Source organism: Ipomoea nil, unplaced genomic scaffold (genome assembly GCF_001879475.1).
Source record: "Ipomoea nil cultivar Tokyo-kokei standard unplaced genomic scaffold, Asagao_1.1 scaffold2159, whole genome shotgun sequence".
In the NCBI taxonomy this organism is placed as follows: domain Eukaryota; kingdom Viridiplantae; phylum Streptophyta; class Magnoliopsida; order Solanales; family Convolvulaceae; genus Ipomoea; species Ipomoea nil.
In genome coordinates this window covers 1,542,122-1,561,446 of record NW_017618587.1, presented here as the reverse complement: position 1 = coordinate 1,561,446, position 19,325 = coordinate 1,542,122, and the positions used below count along the sequence as shown (strand labels likewise).

Sequence of the window (19,325 nt, the reverse complement as noted above, 5' to 3'; positions counted from 1 at the left end):
AATTCTAATGTACAAGCATTTAGAGACGTCATTTTATTTTATTACTAATTAACAAATCAAGTTCTATTCACTCACGCATATACAACATTTATCCTTCTAAAAACCTTTTGAATAAAAGTAAGAAATACACACAGACAATTTAATTAATATGAGGTGATAAATTAAGGATTGAACTCTAACCGTTATAACTTAAGAGTTTCATCTAATGTAAACACCTGACACTAATCCTTCCCACTGCACATGCACATAAGAGCCTGCTGTCAAGACCTAAGCTACCAATAGAGATCTGATGCATTGAAAAATTGTTGTAATATATTTAAGATATTTAAATTAAAAGTTTTGTTACATGTGAATATCCTTTTTGTAGTGTATTTATATAATTAAAAGTAAATATCAATTTTAATTTATTCAAACTAAACAATTATTAATTTGAGAAATAAATACAAATAAACAATTATTAATTTGGACAATAGAGTTGAATTGGGGAATTTAGGATTCATGCCAACTTGTCAACTTATCCACAATTTCTCAGTTCCTCCTAACGGCGCCGTTTGGATTATCTTCCTTTTGTGAATTGTGAATCGCCGTCTCCCCTTATCCGCTTCTGGTCAGAGTTGAGTTCTAAACCCCCACCACGCAGCGGCAAAAAATCGCCATTGAAACTTGAAAGCTTTCACTCTCTGAAAGCGTCCAGAGGAAATGTCAATCCATGGCTTAGTCTGTTCTCCTTCAACACTTCACTTCTGCGCTCAAGAATTGCCCTTTTCGCCACCTTCATTTTCATCTCTTTACAAGTCTGCCCGACCCACTCCTCTTCTCATTCCGCCCACTCTTTCCTTACGCACTTCGTCTCTATTACTTCCATTTCCCGTTACGCCCAAAACGCCCGCCTTTCATGTCTTGCAAGCCACCGCGCCGTTGTCAGAGGAAATTGGTCGAACAGAAGAAGTGCAGTCTGGAGACGAAGCTCCTGGAAACAGAGTGGTTGCCCAGAATGTCCCCTGGACCTCCACCGCAGACGACCTTCGTCCGCTGTTTGAGAAGTATGGTACTGTCGTCGACATTGAGGTTCGTAATCCTGATTATTTGATTTTGTTGATGAGCTAGCGTTGCTTGTTTTTCAGTTTTCTGAAATGGATTTCTTTGTTCCTTTTAATTATCTGGTCTGCCGGGTAAGCTTTCAATGTATAACAAGAGTAGGAACAGAGGTTTAGCATTTGTGACAATGGGTTCACACGAGGAGGCTGTGGCAGCTCTCACCAATCTTGACTCGTATGTAAGCATATTGAATTTGAGAACTAATCATTTCTCAGAATTTAAGCGATATGTTGTCGTTTAAAAGTTCCATCTTTTTTGCATTTTATGTGCTGTAACTGTAAATAGGAATTTGAAGGGAGACTTTTGAAGCTTAATTGGGCAACACCAAAGCCGAAGAAACCTTCTTCTCCACCCGTTCCTAAGCCTAAGCCTATTTACAACTTGTTTGTGGCGAATTTGCCATTCCAAGCAAGAGCTAAAGACCTTCGAGAATTCTTTAATGCTGACAATGGAAATGTTGCTTCTGCTGAGGTAATATTTCTTGAAGATCCAAGGCGGTCTGCTGGATATGGATTTGTTTCCTTCAATACCAAGGAGGCTGCTGAAGCTGCACTCTTGGCTTTCGAGGGGAAGGTAATGCTAAACGTAACTTCATTTGTCGTTGCAGTGTTGGTTTGTCAGCTGAATACTTTGCTCTATCAATGTTTTATGGTGTTCGTTTTTAGATTATGTTTTCGAATTCAAATCCGTTGGAGTTGGCTATTGTATGGAACAGTGAGAGTTTCTGTTTATTTCAGGAGTTTATGGGTAGACCGATTAGGGTGGCACGTAGCAAAATGTATCTAAGAGAACAGACAAAACTGGATATTCAATCTCAAAGTGCCCCAAGTGAGTCAAATCCCGAGGGAGAGTAGAGGCCCAATACTTGGCCTGTTGTTGATGGTTGAAATGGTGAGTTTCGATGTTCTTTATTTTTATATCACTATACTGGAAATTTGAAGTATTTCTTGAGGTTTTATGAGAAACGTCAGTTTTATGATGTCAAAGTTTCTGTCTTTCACTTAGTTCAACTGAAATTAGCTTTTGTAATCAGTTTAGTTATACAATTACCTTTTGCCATTTAGTTGATTATGCAAACCATTGTTATTATTCTAGGCCTTGTAGCTCCAAGGATCCCCCTTTGTTCTTCTATCTGTGTCAATTCGCATGTTAACTTCAAGAAATGAACATTTGACCTTGCATCACTAAACTATGCATTTAAAGCATACAGGCTACTATGACATTGTTATGTTTTCGGGCGAAAGCACGCGTCAAAGGGCGAGTAGGGTTATTGGGGTTGTCTATGTTGAGAGATAAATATAAGGCACAAAGATAATAGGAACGTTTTGAGAGTTTTCCCACCTCTTGATTTTAACTTAACTTCTTTCTTGCTTGTCCTTTTATTAGAATGAAAATCCCCTTTATATAAGAGGGTTACAAAGACTAGTAAAACATAAAAAGGAAAGGAAGACTAGCAAAAACATAAAAAGGAAAGGAGAATCACTAAAGATCCTTACCCTAATTATTTGCTATCTCTAAAGGAAATAAATCAATTCTAATAGTAAAGATAATAAATCAGTTATAATAATAAAGATATTCCCTTAATCATCATATCAGACATCCTTAACTCCAAGGGGGCGAGACATGAATAGATAGCTTGATAGTATGTTGTTGTGGCGGTGATCAAACCTACATACATATTACACAAGATTATTTTGTTTTGATATTTAGCAAAATCTTTCTCTCGGGGTTCTGCATTATGCCCCGTTATATTCTGTAATCTCTATTGAGCATTGGGTGATCCATAGCTATCATATCTGTTTCCCAAGCTACTTTGTTCGGTTCCTTCTTTTTGTACACCATATGTCTTACCGATAAACCATGATTCTTCTCTTGCTTTGTTCTTCCAGGTTCAGGCCAATTGAAGCTGCAGATAATACATTGCTTACTCAATCAATGCATTTTGGCTCTTATCTTGCAAGAAGGTAGGCTTTTACATTATACTTTGCAGTAATTATGTGGTAGCGATGTTACCCCCCAAAAAAAAAACAAAACGAAGAAGAAAAATGATAAAGAGCAGAATGAAGCCAAGGAAGAATGAAAGCAGGGAAGAAAAACAGATTTTGACATCAATATTGGCAACTCTATGAGTTACTAAAATTTAAAAAAAAAAAAAAAAGTTTTGAAACCAGTTTCTTTGCTTTGAAGTTCTATAGAGATTATGGTGTCAACACTTGTAGAACATTGCTACTAACTAAGCTTGTAAAATTAAAGGATGTAATGTTATGAGGTATTTTATGGTCTTTGTGATACTTTCATCACATTTTTGTGCATAGTTAGTACGTATTTCTATTGTTTCGATCATTGATCTGTCTTAGATTGAAGGTTGGTGTGATAGAGGTGGGTAGAAAATTAAAGTAGGATTGCTTTATCACTTCCCTCCAAATTGTCAAGATCATTGGTCTTGGACTTCATGCTTTAGGTATTGATGGAATATATTGTGTGGGGTTGCAAGTGAAAGGAAAAACAAATCCAAGCTCTAAACCCTTACCCGGGCAAGTGTCAATGACGTAAACGCTTGATAGAGACAAAAATGTGCCTTACTTGCCCCCCATGTTGTACTACAAACTAGTATGGGAACGGAGAAGATATGTTGATAGCTGTTACTTGATTGGATTAGTGAGTTTGGCTAGTTGATTGCATTAGCTGATTGTAGAAAGATGTTTAGTAAATTGACTGTTAATCATGGTAACTCAGCTAACAGATGCTAGACCTTTGTCACTGCCGCTGGTGAGATTTCATCCCAGGTCATTGTTTCTAGACTTCACCTCTGTGACCAACTGAGCTGTCCATGCAGGCAATGAACAACTGGACAAGTGGAGGATGAAGTTGCTAGCTTCTACATTTTTTAAGGGGTAAAAGTGGGAGATTAGGATGGTAAGCATGAGAGGTTTGAAGGGAAAGTTGGTGAGTTTTGGCCTGTTTGGAGGAAAATAGGTGAGTTGGTCCCAACCATTATTTCCAGATATATAATTTGAAAGGACCATTGCAGTGTATGGTTAGCATGTGGTCGGACCCTCTTCATGTTTATGGTTGCTGTGTTAGGTATACACACAATCATTGCTATCTTCCACAAATAATATAATTACTCACCACAAATGCTCTGATCTTCATAATTGGATCTTAAGTCTGGATTAAAAGCTAGCTAGTCTTTATACATACATATATAATTCATGATGCCTCACCAACCTATTCTCTGGCAGTATGACACATGTGACACTTAAAGAAGTCTTAATTTATTTTTACTAATTAATCTAATTATGTCCTCATGGGAACCATCTAATTATGTCTCCAATATAATCCACCTTTTTATCTGTATGGTATGCTTCATCTTTAATAAAGTTTCCTTATTTATTTTTTTAATAATAAGAAAAGGTAAAGAAGTACTTTCCACCATTCCACCAACTTCAGAAACTTCTTAAATATTTTGTTAGTCTAGAACCCATTTTTTGCACCGTCCAAATTCTTAGGACATAAACAATCCTAATTGAAATCATATTAATTAGTCTCATAATAATAGAGGTATGGGATATTGTATGTAACTATTGATATATAATACAAATAGAAGAATTAATTTTCGTTTAAAAGAAGTAGGGGAAGGTTAATTTTTGTTTTGAATTTGATCTTTATAAATAAAATAACAATCTTTTACCTAATAACTCAACTTCAAATTAGTTGTTGGAATCAAACAATAAATATTGAAAGAACATCTTAACAAGATCCACTAAGAATTCAAATGTGGTAATTTACATTCATGGGAGAAAACGAAAGTCAAACCAATGAATACTAGATGTGAAAGGTTTAGGTAAAGAGCACTCGTATTATTTAAGTAATCCCACCATCCCCATGCTACTAGAATGGACGAAGGCCCTTTACAACCACACATTGCATAATTGTTAGATTAATCAAATCACCTACTTTTCTTTCACATATATTTGTCTACAAAAAGCAAAATTTCTTCACTCCAACCAGACCCTATATCCCGACACAACAATATAGTAGAAAAAGTAAATCACAAAGACTTAGCCTCAGTCGTCAGGGTGACTCAGAAATTATTAAGTGCAATTAAAAGATCAGCATCTGAAATTTTCACACCGCAACTGTCAGGGCTTATCTTTCACACATACTTAATTAGTGTATGTATATAAGTAAGCTTCCCTGTCCTTGCTCCTATCATCTCTTCAACAAGCCATCTCTCTTAGCTTTCTCTCTCTCTTGATCTCCAACAGACACGAAACATGGCAATCTTTGGTGTGGGAAATGTAGTTTTGATTCTTAGTATATTGTGCAACGTTGTACCAAGTTTGGGTACAAAGTACACTGTCGGAGACACCTCAGGGTGGGCACTTAGCGGTGATTATGGAAGTTGGGCTAGTGGCAAGACTTTCAAAGTCGGTGATTCTCTTGGTAAGCTCTCATTCTTACATTAGATAATATAGATATAGTATTCTTTAGCATGAATTAAAAATATGAAAATGTAATTTGCAGTGTTCAATTATCCAAGTGGACACACGGTGGATGAAGTGAGTGGGAGCGACTACAAGTCATGCAGTGGGGCGAATTCCATCAGCACAGACAGCAGCGGCGCCACCACCATCCCTCTAAAGACCGCCGGGAAGCACTACTTCATCTGCTCCGTCCCCGGCCATTGCAGCGGCGGCATGAAGTTGGAGGTCAACGTGGAAGCAGCGGGATCATCTGGCGGCGATTCCACACCGCCAGCCTCCGGCGGCGGTTCTCCGTCGACGAAGACTGCTCCCAAGCAAGATGTTCCGGCTCCGTCGTCGTCTTCCTTAGCGGCGGCTTCTTCGTTTCTGAGTTGGGTGGGTGTAATGATGATTGTGTTCTTGGCTTTTTGATCGTCAGGATAGAGGCAGTGCTGTGTGTTTGTAATGATTATATGTTTTCTTTTCTATTCAGTGATTTATCCATTTTCATATCTCACCATTTCATCTCGATCTGATCTATAATTTGGATGAGTCTTTCCATCCCCTTGCATGTATGATGATCGAGTTTTTATTTTATCTATTTTAATTTGTGTGCATCTTTTTTAATTTCATGCTTATTATTTTTTGAATAAGAGAAAATTTTAAAATATGTATTTAATAAACCTCGCTGCATGTAAATCGCATTGGAGAGACAAATCGCATTAGAAGGAGCCCTGTGCTATAGGATCGATCAAGAATCAAACTCTTAATCTTCAAATATGAAAATCATATTATATTCACTTGGTCATCTCTTTCCGGACAAGTGGAGTAATTATTTGATAACAAATGGTAAAGTTTATTATGGAGTAATTTGGTATAGTTTTATTATATATAATTATACTAATTAAGTCAACCCATTATGACAAAACTTCACTCAAAAGGGCTCCAGAAAAGGACTCAATTTTGTTACATTTCCTCTTGTAGGTTTGCAAAAAGTACTGTTCCACTTTGCTACTCAGATAATGGATCCCACAGAATAGTCATTGTCAAATATATATAGAGCTGATAGAATATTTAAGGGATATATAAAAAAGACTCAAGGAGAGCCATTGCAGCTACTATCATGGGAAATTAACCTATTTTAATCTGACTGATCGATATTCACCTAAATACATTTTGCGTGAATCGAATATTTTTAAATGATAGCGAATTGTGGGTCACAAGTAAATTTTAAAAAAAATCAAACCCGTAATGGGTTGGGTGAGCCCTTAATGAAGGTCAGGTCTCTCTTGTATCTTGAGTCTTAACCTTATTCAGTATTCAATATCGTTAATTAGATGAAGATATGAATGTCAACATGATGGGTACTCATCACCCATTTAACAATAATTCCGATCCCAAACCCTATAACCAATTATATTGCCATATGAATACGACACAAATGATGCATCTCAAACCCAATTGCATTCTTACACACTTAATTGAACTTCATTTTATTTAACCCGGCCCACTACTATTCCTACATAACAAATGCTTACGCTTAGGTGGTGTTTGGTTCACGGAATCTTGGATTACCCTAGGTAATAGGATTACCTCCTGGAAGGTAATGTGAGATTTTGGGAATGTAAGATTACCTTGTGTGCTTGGTTTGGATGGTGTAATATAATATTACCTTGTTTGGTTAGGGTTATATTTTAGGTTATATGGATCAATTTACTATAATGCCCTCAATATATATATATATATATATATATATATATATATATATATATATATATATATATATATATATAATATATTATGTGTGTGTTTTTATTTATATCTATGAATGTATATCAAAACTTAAATATTAAAAAAAAAAATTAATTATATAAATATACACATATGTATATTTAATTATATAAACATATATTAATTTCATTATTATTATTATTATTATTATTATTATTATTATTATTATTATTATTATTATTATTACTATTATTATTATTATTATTATTATTATTATTATTATTATATAAGGATTAGTTTTTTTTTCTGAAAAAGGAGGGGTATACCCAAGGGCCGTTATGCAACCCTCACAATAAAAGTCTCGCCAAAGAGGCCAAGCTCATCTTCACGTAGAAATCTTTGGATGTCTCTTGGTGGGCTAACAAACCAATTGAAAACATCCCCTTGTGTGTAAGCCTGGTTGGCCAACATGTCCGCCACTTTATTTTGTTCCCTAGGAGCATAAGTGAAAGAAATCTCCCAATTGCGTGTTTTGGCATCTCGACAAAGCTGAACCAGGTTCTTTGCCGTTCCATCGTAGTCCTCTGCTCCATTAATCAAATTTATAGCTTTGGAGCAATCTGTCTCAAACATCACTTTCCTATAACCCAACTCCCATGCCTTTTGTATTCCAACATAAATTCCCCAAACTTCTGCTTCCAAAGCACTGCAGGTACCAATCTTCTTTGAAAAACCTCCTATATACTGTCCTTCGTTGTTCCTTAGAACTCCACCGCAAGCTGAATGTCCTTTCGTTCGAGCACATCCATCTGTATTAACTTTGATCCATCCTTCATTTGGGGGTCTCCAAGGTTGTTTGCGTCTGGTGTCTTCTCTTTGTCTTCCTCCTTGCTCCGCGTTCCTGCTTAACACATCCTCGACTTCCTTGAACTGTCGGTGTAGCCAGGCAATCTTTTCATTGATGTCCTTCTCCACTCCATTAAAAACTCTATCGTTTCTCCACTTCCAAATCCACCATGCCGTAATGGCAAATCTGGCACATCTTTGCCTTCTTCGTTGTCCTCCCTGGTTCCCTGTCACATTGGTTTTAAGCCAGGTGTTAAAATCTGAGTTTAGAGACATACCTTGATTATCTCCATTGTTGATTAGCTTCCACACTTCCTCTGCTGCTGGGCAACTTCTCATGGTATGTTCCACATCCTCCTTTTCTGCACCACAAATGGCACAACGTTCATCTGCTGTGAAGCCCCTCTTTCTTCTCTCAGAGTTACACATAATTCGTCCATGTTGGACTAGCCAGATGAAGGTACGAATTCGATTAGGAACTCGGAGCTTCCAGGTTGCCTCCCACTCTCCATTCTCTTGGTTTCCTGTAGTTTGGCGAGTTAGTTTGTAAGCTGATCTAGTCGAGAAAGATTTATCCTCATTAGGGCTCCATCCCATACTATCAACTCTTTGCTCATCATTAATAATAACTCTCGCAGCTAGTTCGGCTCTTTTGTCGGGGTGGAGACCTATGTCGATAGCGTCCCAGTCCCAACGACCTCTTCCATCCCATATTTCCGCCACCTTAATATTGCCAGCATCCCTTTGCATTGGACCGATCAAAAAACTCTGGAGAGATTCGTCACCGATCCAGCGATCCTCCCAGAAACTAGTATTTTTACCGTTCATTACCACTTTCATCATACCTCTCTCAAGAATAGGCACAGCTGCACAAATGCCCTTCCAGATATTGGAGTCATTCCTTTTCCTTTTCATTCTATCCATGCTCCTTTCTGCTTTCATGTATTTGCATGAAAGGATCTGGGACCAAGTATTAGTTCCATCTTTGAGAATTCGCCATCCAAGCTTAGCGAGTAAGGCAAGGTTCATGTTCCTCATTGATTTGATTCCAAGACCGCCTTCTTCTTTTGGCAAAGTAACCGTATCCCAGTTCACAAGGCTCGTTTTTCTCTTGGTGCCATCTCCTCCCCATAAGAAGTTTCTCGTGGTCTTGTCGATTGCATCACACACCCCCTTCGGCAGAAACATAGTTTGCATTGCATACGAGGGAATGGCATTAAGGACCGATTGGGTCAAAACTTGTCTTCCTGCAAGGCTTAAGAAACGGGTCTTCCACCCTTCTAACTTACTCTGAACTCGATCCAAGATACTTCTGTAGTGTTCTTTTGTGATCCTCCCATGGAGGGAGGGGACCCCTAGATATCTGCCTAAGTCATCAGTTGCCGGAATGCCCGCAATTGTGGCTATTTTGTGCACATCTTCCCTGCAAACATTTTTAGAAAAGAAAATGTTTGATTTAATTTTATTAACTTTTTGCCCAGAAGACTTACAGAATCTGTCGAGGCAATTCATGATCGTACAAATTTGGCTCTCATTTGCTTCCGCAAACAAAACCATGTCGTCTGCGAAGAAGAGGTGAGATATGCTCGGCCCATTCCTCGACACTTTGATTCCTTTCCAACTACCTTGAGTGACTGCCTCGGTTATAATATGACCTAAACGCTCAATGCAAAGAACGAAAAGGTAAGGAGAAATGGAGTCTCCTTGCCTAACTCCTCTTTCCGGTTTGAAACGTTCAAGTTTGTTCCCCTCCCATAGAATGGACATCTCTGCTGATTCCACACAATGCATGATGTTTCTAACCCAAACGTCATTGAGGCCAACTTCTTGAAGAGTGTTTCGAATAAAGCTCCAGTCCAGTCTGTCGTAAGCTTTTTCGAGATCAATCTTCAAAACCATATAGCCTGGCTGGTTCTTCTCGGTACGAATTGTATGAAGGATCTCTTGATAGGTAATAATATTATCCGTTATCTGTCTCTCGGATACAAAACTTCCTTGATTGGGGCTAACCACCTCTGGCATAATTAATTTAAGTCTTTGCGCCATGATTTTTGTGACCAATTTATATGCCACATTGCAGAGACTTATGGGCCTTAATTGATTCACCTTCTCCGGCCTTTGAACTTTTGGGATAAGAACGATATTGGTCTCATTGAGACCATTTGGGAGGCTGCCAATATTGAAAAAATCATTCACTAGTTGATATAAACTATCCCCTACAATGCTCCATGATTTTTGGTAGAACATTGCATGGAGTCCATCTGGACCCGAGGCCTTGAGCGGGGCCATCTCCATTAAGGCATCTCGCACTTCATCTTTGGTAACCTGTCTGTTCATGTGTAGCCATTGTTCCTCTTGAATAGGTGGGAACATACCCGTAAAATCATCATGGTTGGACTCCTCATTTTCTTTCCTGTACAGACCTTTAAAATAATTTTGAACCATGGCTTCTAACTTAGCCTTTTCGCTTACCCAATTGTCGTTATCATCCTTGAGACCATAAACTTTATTCCTGGTCCGACGGACCATGGTTGCAGCATGGTAGTATTTCGTATTTAAATCGCCAGAAAGGATCCAGTCTTCTTTAGATTTCTGAAACCATTTCAACTCTTCTTGATGTAGGACCTCCTCTAATTCTTTCCTAAGCTTTCTTTCAAGTTTAATGAGCCCATTACTTGATTGACTTCCCATGCACCGTTGAATACCATCTATTCGTGCCATGAGCTTTCTTTTCCTATTTTCGATGTTGCCAAACACTGATTTATTCCACTCCTTACAATTATTTTGAGTGGCTGTTATATTTTCAATAATACTCATGTTGCTCTTCCAGTGGCCTTCTATCATTTTTAAAAACATAGGATGCCTTATCCAAGCAGCTTGGAATTGAAAGGCCAGGTTCCCGCTAGTTCTTGTGGTTGATCCAAGCTCGATAAGAAGAGGAGAATGGTCTGAACAAACCCGAGTTAAGTGAGTCACCTTGGTCTCCGGATGATTCGTAGTCCACTCCAGGTTGCACAAAGCTCGATCAAGGCGAGCTCCAGTAAAAGTGGCTTTCTCCTTTCCTCTCGTCCAAGTGTACCTAGCACCAAAAAAACCCAAGTCAATTAATCCTTCTTTGAATATCCATTGACGCATACCTGCACATCTGTTGTTGCCAAAATTCTCCGTGTTGCTCACATCCTCCATGCAAGTAACAGCATTGTAGTCTCCCACCGAGAGCCAGCTTTCCCTCATGCTGAACCTGTCGTTGGAGAGCCCTTCCCAAAGTTTGTTCCTGTAACTTTGAGACGGACTACCATAGACGAAAGACACCAGCCCTATATTTCTGTTCTCCTCGCCAATTCTGGTAAGGATGAACTGGGGGTTAGTTGCAATAATCTCCACCTTTAGATTGTTGTTCCACAAAAGCCAAATTCCGCCACTGAACCCAACTGCTTCGACTCTGAGCCAGTTTACAAAGCCAAAGCTTTTGCAAGCCTTGTCAGCAGCGTTACCTGAGATCCTCGGCTCCAGTAAGCCCACCATATCAACTTTGAATTTATTGACAAAAGAGGAGAGAGCGCGTCTAAAGCCAGTGGACGCAGCTCCCTGGCAATTCCAGGACATAATCTTCATAGAAAATAGAAAAAAAAAAAACAGCCTAGACAACCCAAAAGCACAAAACGAAAACAAAGAGAGGGGCCCTAGAGGAGGGCAACCCCCACACCAGTCAGCGACTGGCCATCACCAACACAAACGCCAACCATTGGATCACCCGGCTCACCATCATGAGCCATTGGAGACGAGTTCGGGGGGTCGTGATGATGTTCACCTCCCTCGACTTGTGTGTGCACAATATCCATGGATTCCCCTTCTTCGGATATCATGATTCTCTCCACTCTACTGCCATTGTCGTATCCTCTCACCACAGTATGTCCTTCATTTTCCGCTGCCTGGTTCGAACGTCTATTAGTCTTTGCAGTAACTTGTGGCCCTTCGTTCTTTCTGCTCGCCATCGTACTTCCCATGTTGTTCTTCTTGCTGGGCTCTGATTTATCATTAGTGATTTGAGCTTCAGTAATTTGGACTTGTGGTCTTTTACCTTTCCCAGCTAGAAGTGCCCCTGTTGGGCCATCAGGCCTCACAAAACTAAATTCCTCTTCATGGGCTTCGGTCTCCTCTTCCTGGGCTACCTTTTCCATATTCTCTCCTAGATCATCAAGGGCCCCAAACCTTGAGTTATTCCAGATTTTAAAACCCTCTTCATTAAAAACCTTACCGTTATCTCCGCGGTTATCTCCATCTTTCCTGTTAGATGTCTCGCCTTTTTCCACGTTAGCTTTCCCTTTATATCGTCTCGGATCACCTCTGTTTTGGTAAACCCTTGATTTCCTCTGCGCAATCATCCACGTTCCATATTTTTCTTCTAACGGTCTCAAATTGCCCTGATTCTTCTCATTGTTTCCTCCGACTTTCCATACTGGCCCATCTCTTGTCTCGGTCATGTTTCCGACTGCCTTCTCCGCCACTACACCGCCTGCCTCCGGCATCATGATAGTTATTTTCGTCACTTCCTTGTCCAATTGATCGTCCGACACTTTGCATGCATCCTTCCGGTGACCCACCATTCCACATTTGAAACAGACCAGATGGAGACCTTCATACTCGATTGTCCTGCGCTTATTTTTCAACTTGAAACTGGCTATGAGGGGTTTTGTTATGTCTATTTCAACACACACTCTATAGCAAACAAACCACGGGACGCCATGCTTGTTGCATGATCGACCTTGACAGCCGATCCTATCATATCTCCCACCCTCATCAAGAAATCGTAGTCGTAGTATTCTATTGGTAGGCAAGGGAAGCGAATCCAAACGAGGAGTCTCTGAGTTTCATCACGCATGGGATCAAAGTCTGGTTCCCAGTCTTTGACGGCTAAGCAGTGATCAAGAACAGTCCATGGTCCTTCCAGCCTTGCATGTTCGTAATCGGCGACTGATGCAAACCTAACCAAATGGTACCCGTTTTGTATGGCAATGAGATCCATACCTGATTTTGGATTCCATATGGTTCTTAATCTTCGTAGTAAATAGTTGTATCCAACCGTCTTCCCTAGGACTTTGATTATCAATGTGTTTTCCCATCTACGCCTCATCCTTCTCTTTTCTTCTTTCGTCAGTTTCACAACTGGGCACATCGGATCATCATCTTCTTGCTCGCCAGCTTCGTCATCAGAGACATCATCAGTCCGCCCCACATTGTCATTCAGTCCAGTTAATGCTCGACGGAATGATATTGGTGTGTTCGCCGGACTAGGAACACTTTGGTTGTTCTTCTCTTTCATAACGTCCAAACCAATCGACGTCCCATTGGTTTGAGGTCCCATGTCCGCTTCCATCTCCATCGTCTCGTTATCCCGCTCAGTAACTCCTCTCTTCGTTTTCTTGGTACTTCGTTGGAGGAGATCGGATTCCTCCCTAGTAGCGCCGGGCGGAGTGTGGTTTCCCGGTGAGCCAGAGAGATTCATAGAGAGAGACGAATCAAAAATTAAAAAATATATAAGGATTAGTTAACAAGGGCAAAGTTGGAATAATTCAAGGTAATCTAAGATTACCTAAAAAAATGGGGGTAATCATATTACCTTGAAACATTACCGCCACATCAGCTTTCAGGTAATATAACATTACCTGGTAATCTCATAACTTGAACCAAACAATGTAATATAACATTACTAGACTCAGATGACCTAGGTAATCTAAGATGACCTGAACCAAACGCCTCCTTAGGGGTAACCCACTTAAGATGTGGCAAGAGATCCAGGCTGGTAATTAACCACCATATTTCAAGTTCGAATCCTTGCCCTCTTGATTTGAGCCCATCAACTATGAATAATCTAGGCTGGTTTACTCATGGCCTTGTGGTAAAAAAAAAATTTGCTGGCTAGGATCAAGGTGAGATTTACTCACACTCAAAAAGGTTGTAGGGTTTCCCGAGTCATTCAAAAAAAAAAAAAAAAAGAGCTTACGCTTATTAGTCAATGCAAGAATTATGATATTCACCGTGATTTACATCTTCCCACATGCTCTATCGGGTCGGAGTGTGGGGGCCCTTAGGGTTGAGGATTCAGCCTTTTGGGGTAAGAATTATGATATTCACCATATAAATATATAATAGTTTTTAGAGAGTCAATCTACAATACCAATTGATATAGGGGTCTTTAATTTTGTGACTCTAGCTAACTACCATCAGATATATTTTTATTAGGTTGTATATATCGTGTTCACACACACATATATAGAGACGAATCGATCTTCATATTTATTACGTACACAGTGATAAACAAGCTAGATAGGCGATACATAGAAGAGCTGCGCTCCTAGCTAGAAGCTAGCTACCCTACAATCTTCACCTTAATAAAGAAAAAAAAAAAAGAAAAAGTGCAGACATATATAGCTAGGTAGCATGCATGCATGCATACAGTCTACGTTATTATTCATACAAATACGACGTATATGAATTGAAGATCGATGTGATACGATGATCCATGGAAGAAATTAAGCGACCACAGAGACTTTCATCTTGAGATTGAGAAGACAGTCGGTGAAGAGAGAAGAGCAGAAATAGAAATCGCCGATTTGGTTCAGAGCGAAAGACGTGCTGCCGCTGCCGTCAATGAACAGTTTCGTGTCTGTAATGCAATTAAGGAGAGAAGCTTCATTTGGCAGTCGCACCACGTTGTGCACAAGTGGCAAATAGTTGAAACCTGCCCAAATTTTTCATAAACAATATTTTTTTTTAGTGATAAGAGAAACCCGCAAATATTATATTTTTAATGTTAGTTAAGCAAAGAAAACGTTCACTTTTTTTTTAGTAACAAGAGAAACCCGTAACCCCCAGAGGCACTTACGGAGAGTATCTCCGACTTTGAAGACCCTGGCGGAGGCCCATGCATTAAAATCAACGAGCAGGTTCCAACCTAGAAGGTCGCCGACGACGTGTTCGGTGGCCAAGCTTGGGGAGGCAAGCCCCAAAATGAGGAACAAGCACAAGAATTTGGTTGTAGAGGAGGAAGCCATTTCGATCTTCAATTCAATTCTAGGGTTTTTATTTTGTGATTAAAGGATATGAAGAATGTGGTGAGGGTGATGATGATACGAGGGGGTTTATATAGTTGAGGTTTGATGGGGATAGTACAAGGTACTAGGTTTTTTTAATTGTCGATCAGATCAGATCTGATCTATCTCCGCGTATTTATAAATAATAATATATCGGTTTCATTTTACAATGATTATGATTTAATTTACCAATTTGCTGACATTATTTTAATTAATTCCGCTGGCGACCATGTGCACAATTTGATGAATATATTTGTTTTGTGAGATTCAATTCACGTTTTTTTTTCTTTTTTTCTTTTTGTAAATAAGAATTGAGTAAGAGACTCCGAGTAGATTGAACATGATTTTTGTATTTGATATTTGTAAGTTTAATTGTTTACATGTTATTATACATGAACAGAATTTATTTAGTGTATGATGTAAATTTTGATTTTACAAAAGAATATTCATAATACTTGGAAACTTCGATTTGTACTAAGCTTATAAACATGCATTTCACTGAGGCATAAATAACAAGTAAATTACATAAACTTTTCACAAAAGACAAAAGAAATAATAAAATAAAATAAGTCTGCGGCGGCTTATACCCTAAACTAGAGGGCCGGCGGGCAGGCAGGGCACATGAATGGTCCACCGTGGAATTAAATCTTTATATATATATATATATATAGTCAATATTGTGGAATTCAATGAAATTATAATTTCCAGCTAATGAGAGTACGTACTAATCACGTGAGATCTGATACTAAACAAACACAACCTAGTACAGATCAATCGTGCCCTTCTCCGTAATAACCTGCATATATAATGCATGCATGCATGCATGCCTAATGCGTAACCCTAACCATTGCGAATGCCCTTAAGCTATATATGTCTCTCTTGTATGTATTTTGGCTTATCTTTGTATAAATGTAACTTTTTTAATCATACTTTACTTTAAATTTGTTCAGCATTTCGAGTCATGTATGTATAGATTATATGATTTTTGTGTATATATGTGGAGCTCTATATCTAATTTAAACTTGTTCAACATATTCTATAGTGTTGTTAGATGAGGATATGGATGACAACATGATAGGTATTCATTAATTTAAGAACTATTGAACTCGATGAATTAGACTATTATCTGAATTTGACTCGAGTGAATCCGATATCCAATTGTTACCTACCTTTTCCTATTATAATTTAATAAGACGAGATACTTAATTTTATCTGACTCACTACCATCCCATACAAGGAATGTTCATGCTAGGTAGCAAATCTAGGGCCACGATTATAGAGGCACAATGTAGCAAAGACATGTCAGCACCGATTGTATGTCAAGATTAAGCTCTTACTACTACATCAAAAGATATAGCTATTAGCAAGGTTGCAGTAGGCGCTAGGCGCTAGTCGAGCGGCCGGGCAGCGCCTAGCGCCTAGGCGGATTCTAGGCGGCGCTAGGCGGGCACCAAAAAAATTAAAAAAAATAGTGACAGACTTGTAGTTCGACAATTTTAATGAGGTTGTTTTCAACGTTCACTCAAATAACACATCTAAATAAATGAAATAATGATAATTTATAAGTCATAATGTCATAATAATATTAAAATCAATAATTAATGAAAGACGACATCGGTCAAAATCAGACAAAATCGATCAAAATCGGTCAAAACGGTCAAAATCGGACGAAATCGGTCGACTCGGCCGAGTTGACCGACTCGGCCGAGTTTGACCGCCCAGGCCGCCTAGGCGGCCGACCGAGTTTTGGCCGCCTATAGGCCAAAACTCCAAGGCAAGTGGCCGCCTAGCGCCTAGGCGGCTAGGCGGCCGAGTTTTACAACACTGGCTATTAGCTAGTATCAAATCCTGGCCTTGTTCTAATAATTGTTTAATTATTTGCTCAAGGAAGTGGCATTAGACTAGGATACCTACGTGTATTTCTGCTTGATTCCTTAGTTATTTGTTCTCCCTAACCTCATAGATAGGTTGTTATGTTGAAGCATATAGAAATTAATGCTCCCTAGTTTAAGTCATATTTCTTTATTTCGTGTTTTTCTCTTGTTTATATGTGTTTGTCTTACCTTTTATGATTTGCTTAGCTTCTTGTTGATTTCCTAGTGCTAGCGCCTATCTGTTACTTGTATTTGCATATTACATGCAATAATTCCCAATCCCAAGAGAACGACAAAACATCTGTGCTTCCCTTTGCTGCATCAAGCATCTTGTGCTGAGTAGACACTTCCTAAACATATATATATATACAACCTTGTAATAGAGTCGATAGTACTAAAAAAAAAGTATTTTATTTGATAATTCTTTATTTCTAAATAACAAAATCTATCTAATTTTCTACACATATGTAGTACTTAATATCATCTAATTTTAATTTCCTAAACACATATGTTCTAACATTATTTTAACTTCATAATATAAAACAATATGGTGACATTTTTATAATTATGACAGTATATTTAGAAATATTTTAGCGTGTATATTTAATCATTTTCAGTCTATCCGACGCGCACACATTTAATTCCATGTGATGTGCATGCACCTAATTAAGAAAGAATATAAGAATATTATATTCATCATAAAACTTGGAAACTTCGATTAGTACTAACCTTATAAATTACAGCTCTTTCTGACTTTCTCCGATCCGAGGATTAACTCATTAGTAAATTAAAATACATCAACCATCTCCGGCCACTTCGGTATATATTATTGAGTTAATAACCAAAATAGTTCATTGACTATGAAAATCATGGGGTCATCTCTTTCTGGACAAGTGGAGTAAAGTTTATTATGGAGTAATTTGGTATAGTTATATTATGGCCCTGTTTGGTAAAATGGCTGTTAGCTGTTAGCTGATTGTGTTAATTAGAGGGTATAAATAGTTGATAACCTTAGCTGATTGTAGAAAAGTGTTTGGTAAATTAGCTGTTAGCTGATAGCTGTTTGACATAATTTCTTTTCTCAAAAAGCTAATTGAAAAAGTTGCTTGGAGTAGCTTTTTGAATTTTAGCCTTTTGGAGTTGCAAAAAGCTAATTAACTAAACATTTATATTGATATTTTAACTAAATCAAACAATTAATAGTGGTCTAGCATTCAAAAAAAAAAAAAAAACAATTAATAGTGGTCAAATAGGTCAATTTTTTACCAAACGGGGCCTATATATAATTATACTAATTAAGTCAACCCATTATGACAAAACTTCACTCAAAAGGGCTCCAGAAAAGGACTCAATTTTGTTACATTTCCTCTTGTAAGTGTGCAAAAAGTACTGTTCCACTTTGATACTCAGATAATGGATCCAAAAGAATAGTCATTGTCAAATATATATATAGAGCTGATAGAATATTTAAGGGATATATAAAAAAGAATCAAGGAGAGCCATTGCAGCTACTATCATGGGAAATTAACCTATTTAATTGATTATATATATAACTATATGTAGTTATTTCTCTCACCAATGTAACTATTTATATGTAATGGTAAGAACGTCAATTTTAATCCGACTCATCAATATCACATAAATTCACTTTTTATGAATAGAATATTTTTAAATGATAGTCGATTGTGGATCATAAGTAAATTTTAAAAAATCAAACCCTGTAATGGATTGGGTGGGCCCTTACTGAATTGAAGGTCAGGTCTCTCTTGTATCTTGAGTCTTAACCTTATTCAGTATTCAATATCGTTAATTAGATGAAGATATGAATGTCAACATGATGGGTACTCATCACCCATTTAACAATAATTCCGATCCCAAACCCTATACCCAATTATATTTCCATAACGACACAAATAATGCCTCGCAAACCCAATTGCATGTTACATACTTAATCGACCTTCATTTTATCTAACCCGGCCCACTACTATTCCTACATAACAAATGCTTACGCTTAGGGGCAACCCAGTCAAGATGTGGCAAGAGATCCACGCTTGTAATTAACCATAATATACAAGTTCGAATCTTTGCTCCCATTTGAGTCAGTCAACTATGGGTAACTTAGACTGGTTTACTTCTAGTCTTGTGGTAAAAAGAAGTTGATGGCTAGTTACTGACACTCAAAAGGGTTGTAAGGTTTTCCGAGTCATCAAAAAAAA

General features: G+C 38.2%; 5 protein-coding genes across 5 annotated transcripts; 2 read left to right on the top strand and 3 right to left on the bottom strand.

Moving 5' to 3' along the window:
• The first annotated feature begins 582 nt into the window (after positions 1 to 582).
• Positions 583 to 3,398, top strand: LOC109149827 (31 kDa ribonucleoprotein, chloroplastic). The gene is made up of 5 exons (XM_019297836.1): positions 583 to 1,068; positions 1,178 to 1,276; positions 1,384 to 1,671; positions 1,836 to 1,989; positions 2,988 to 3,398. The coding sequence occupies exons 1-4, from the start codon at positions 700 to 702 to the stop codon at positions 1,950 to 1,952; spliced, it is 873 nt and encodes a 290-aa protein (XP_019153381.1). The 5' UTR covers positions 583 to 699; the 3' UTR covers positions 1,953 to 1,989; positions 2,988 to 3,398.
• Positions 3,399 to 5,293: 1,895 nt separating this feature from the next.
• LOC109149828 (blue copper protein-like) lies at positions 5,294 to 6,175 on the top strand. The gene is made up of 2 exons (XM_019297837.1): positions 5,294 to 5,544; positions 5,626 to 6,175. Exons 1-2 carry the CDS (start codon positions 5,376 to 5,378, stop codon positions 5,994 to 5,996), a joined length of 540 nt encoding a protein of 179 aa, XP_019153382.1. The 5' UTR covers positions 5,294 to 5,375; the 3' UTR covers positions 5,997 to 6,175.
• Positions 6,176 to 7,631: 1,456 nt separating this feature from the next.
• LOC109149189 lies at positions 7,632 to 11,666 on the bottom strand. Its single transcript, XM_019296851.1, has one exon. It carries the CDS (start codon positions 11,664 to 11,666, stop codon positions 7,632 to 7,634), a length of 4,035 nt encoding a protein of 1,344 aa, XP_019152396.1.
• Positions 11,667 to 12,843: 1,177 nt separating this feature from the next.
• Positions 12,844 to 13,524, bottom strand: LOC109149188. The gene has a single exon (XM_019296850.1). It carries the CDS (start codon positions 13,522 to 13,524, stop codon positions 12,844 to 12,846), a length of 681 nt encoding a protein of 226 aa, XP_019152395.1.
• Positions 13,525 to 14,674: 1,150 nt separating this feature from the next.
• LOC109149187 (blue copper protein-like) lies at positions 14,675 to 15,196 on the bottom strand. Its single transcript, XM_019296849.1, has 2 exons — positions 15,028 to 15,196; positions 14,675 to 14,883 (listed from the first exon to the last, which is right to left on the bottom strand). The coding sequence occupies exons 1-2, from the start codon at positions 15,194 to 15,196 to the stop codon at positions 14,675 to 14,677; spliced, it is 378 nt and encodes a 125-aa protein (XP_019152394.1).
• Positions 15,197 to 19,325: the final 4,129 nt, after the last annotated feature.

Coding starts and splice junctions, on each gene's coding strand:
- LOC109149189 (XM_019296851.1), bottom strand. CDS start 11,666: ATGGTGGGCTTACTGGAGCCGAGGATCTCAGGTAACGCTGCTGACAAG.
- LOC109149828 (XM_019297837.1), top strand. CDS start 5,376: ATGGCAATCTTTGGTGTGGGAAATGTAGTTTTGATTCTTAGTATATTG. Junction 5,545..5,625: donor CAAAGTCGGTGATTCTCTTG/GTAAGCTCTCAT, acceptor TGTAATTTGCAG/TGTTCAATTATCCAAGTGGA.
- LOC109149827 (XM_019297836.1), top strand. CDS start 700: ATGTCAATCCATGGCTTAGTCTGTTCTCCTTCAACACTTCACTTCTGC. Junction 1,069..1,177: donor GTACTGTCGTCGACATTGAG/GTTCGTAATCCT, acceptor CTGCCGGGTAAG/CTTTCAATGTATAACAAGAG. Junction 1,277..1,383: donor TCACCAATCTTGACTCGTAT/GTAAGCATATTG, acceptor AACTGTAAATAG/GAATTTGAAGGGAGACTTTT.
- LOC109149188 (XM_019296850.1), bottom strand. CDS start 13,524: ATGGAGATGGAAGCGGACATGGGACCTCAAACCAATGGGACGTCGATT.
- LOC109149187 (XM_019296849.1), bottom strand. CDS start 15,196: ATGGCTTCCTCCTCTACAACCAAATTCTTGTGCTTGTTCCTCATTTTG. Junction 14,884..15,027: donor CAAAGTCGGAGATACTCTCC/GTAAGTGCCTCT, acceptor AAATTTGGGCAG/GTTTCAACTATTTGCCACTT.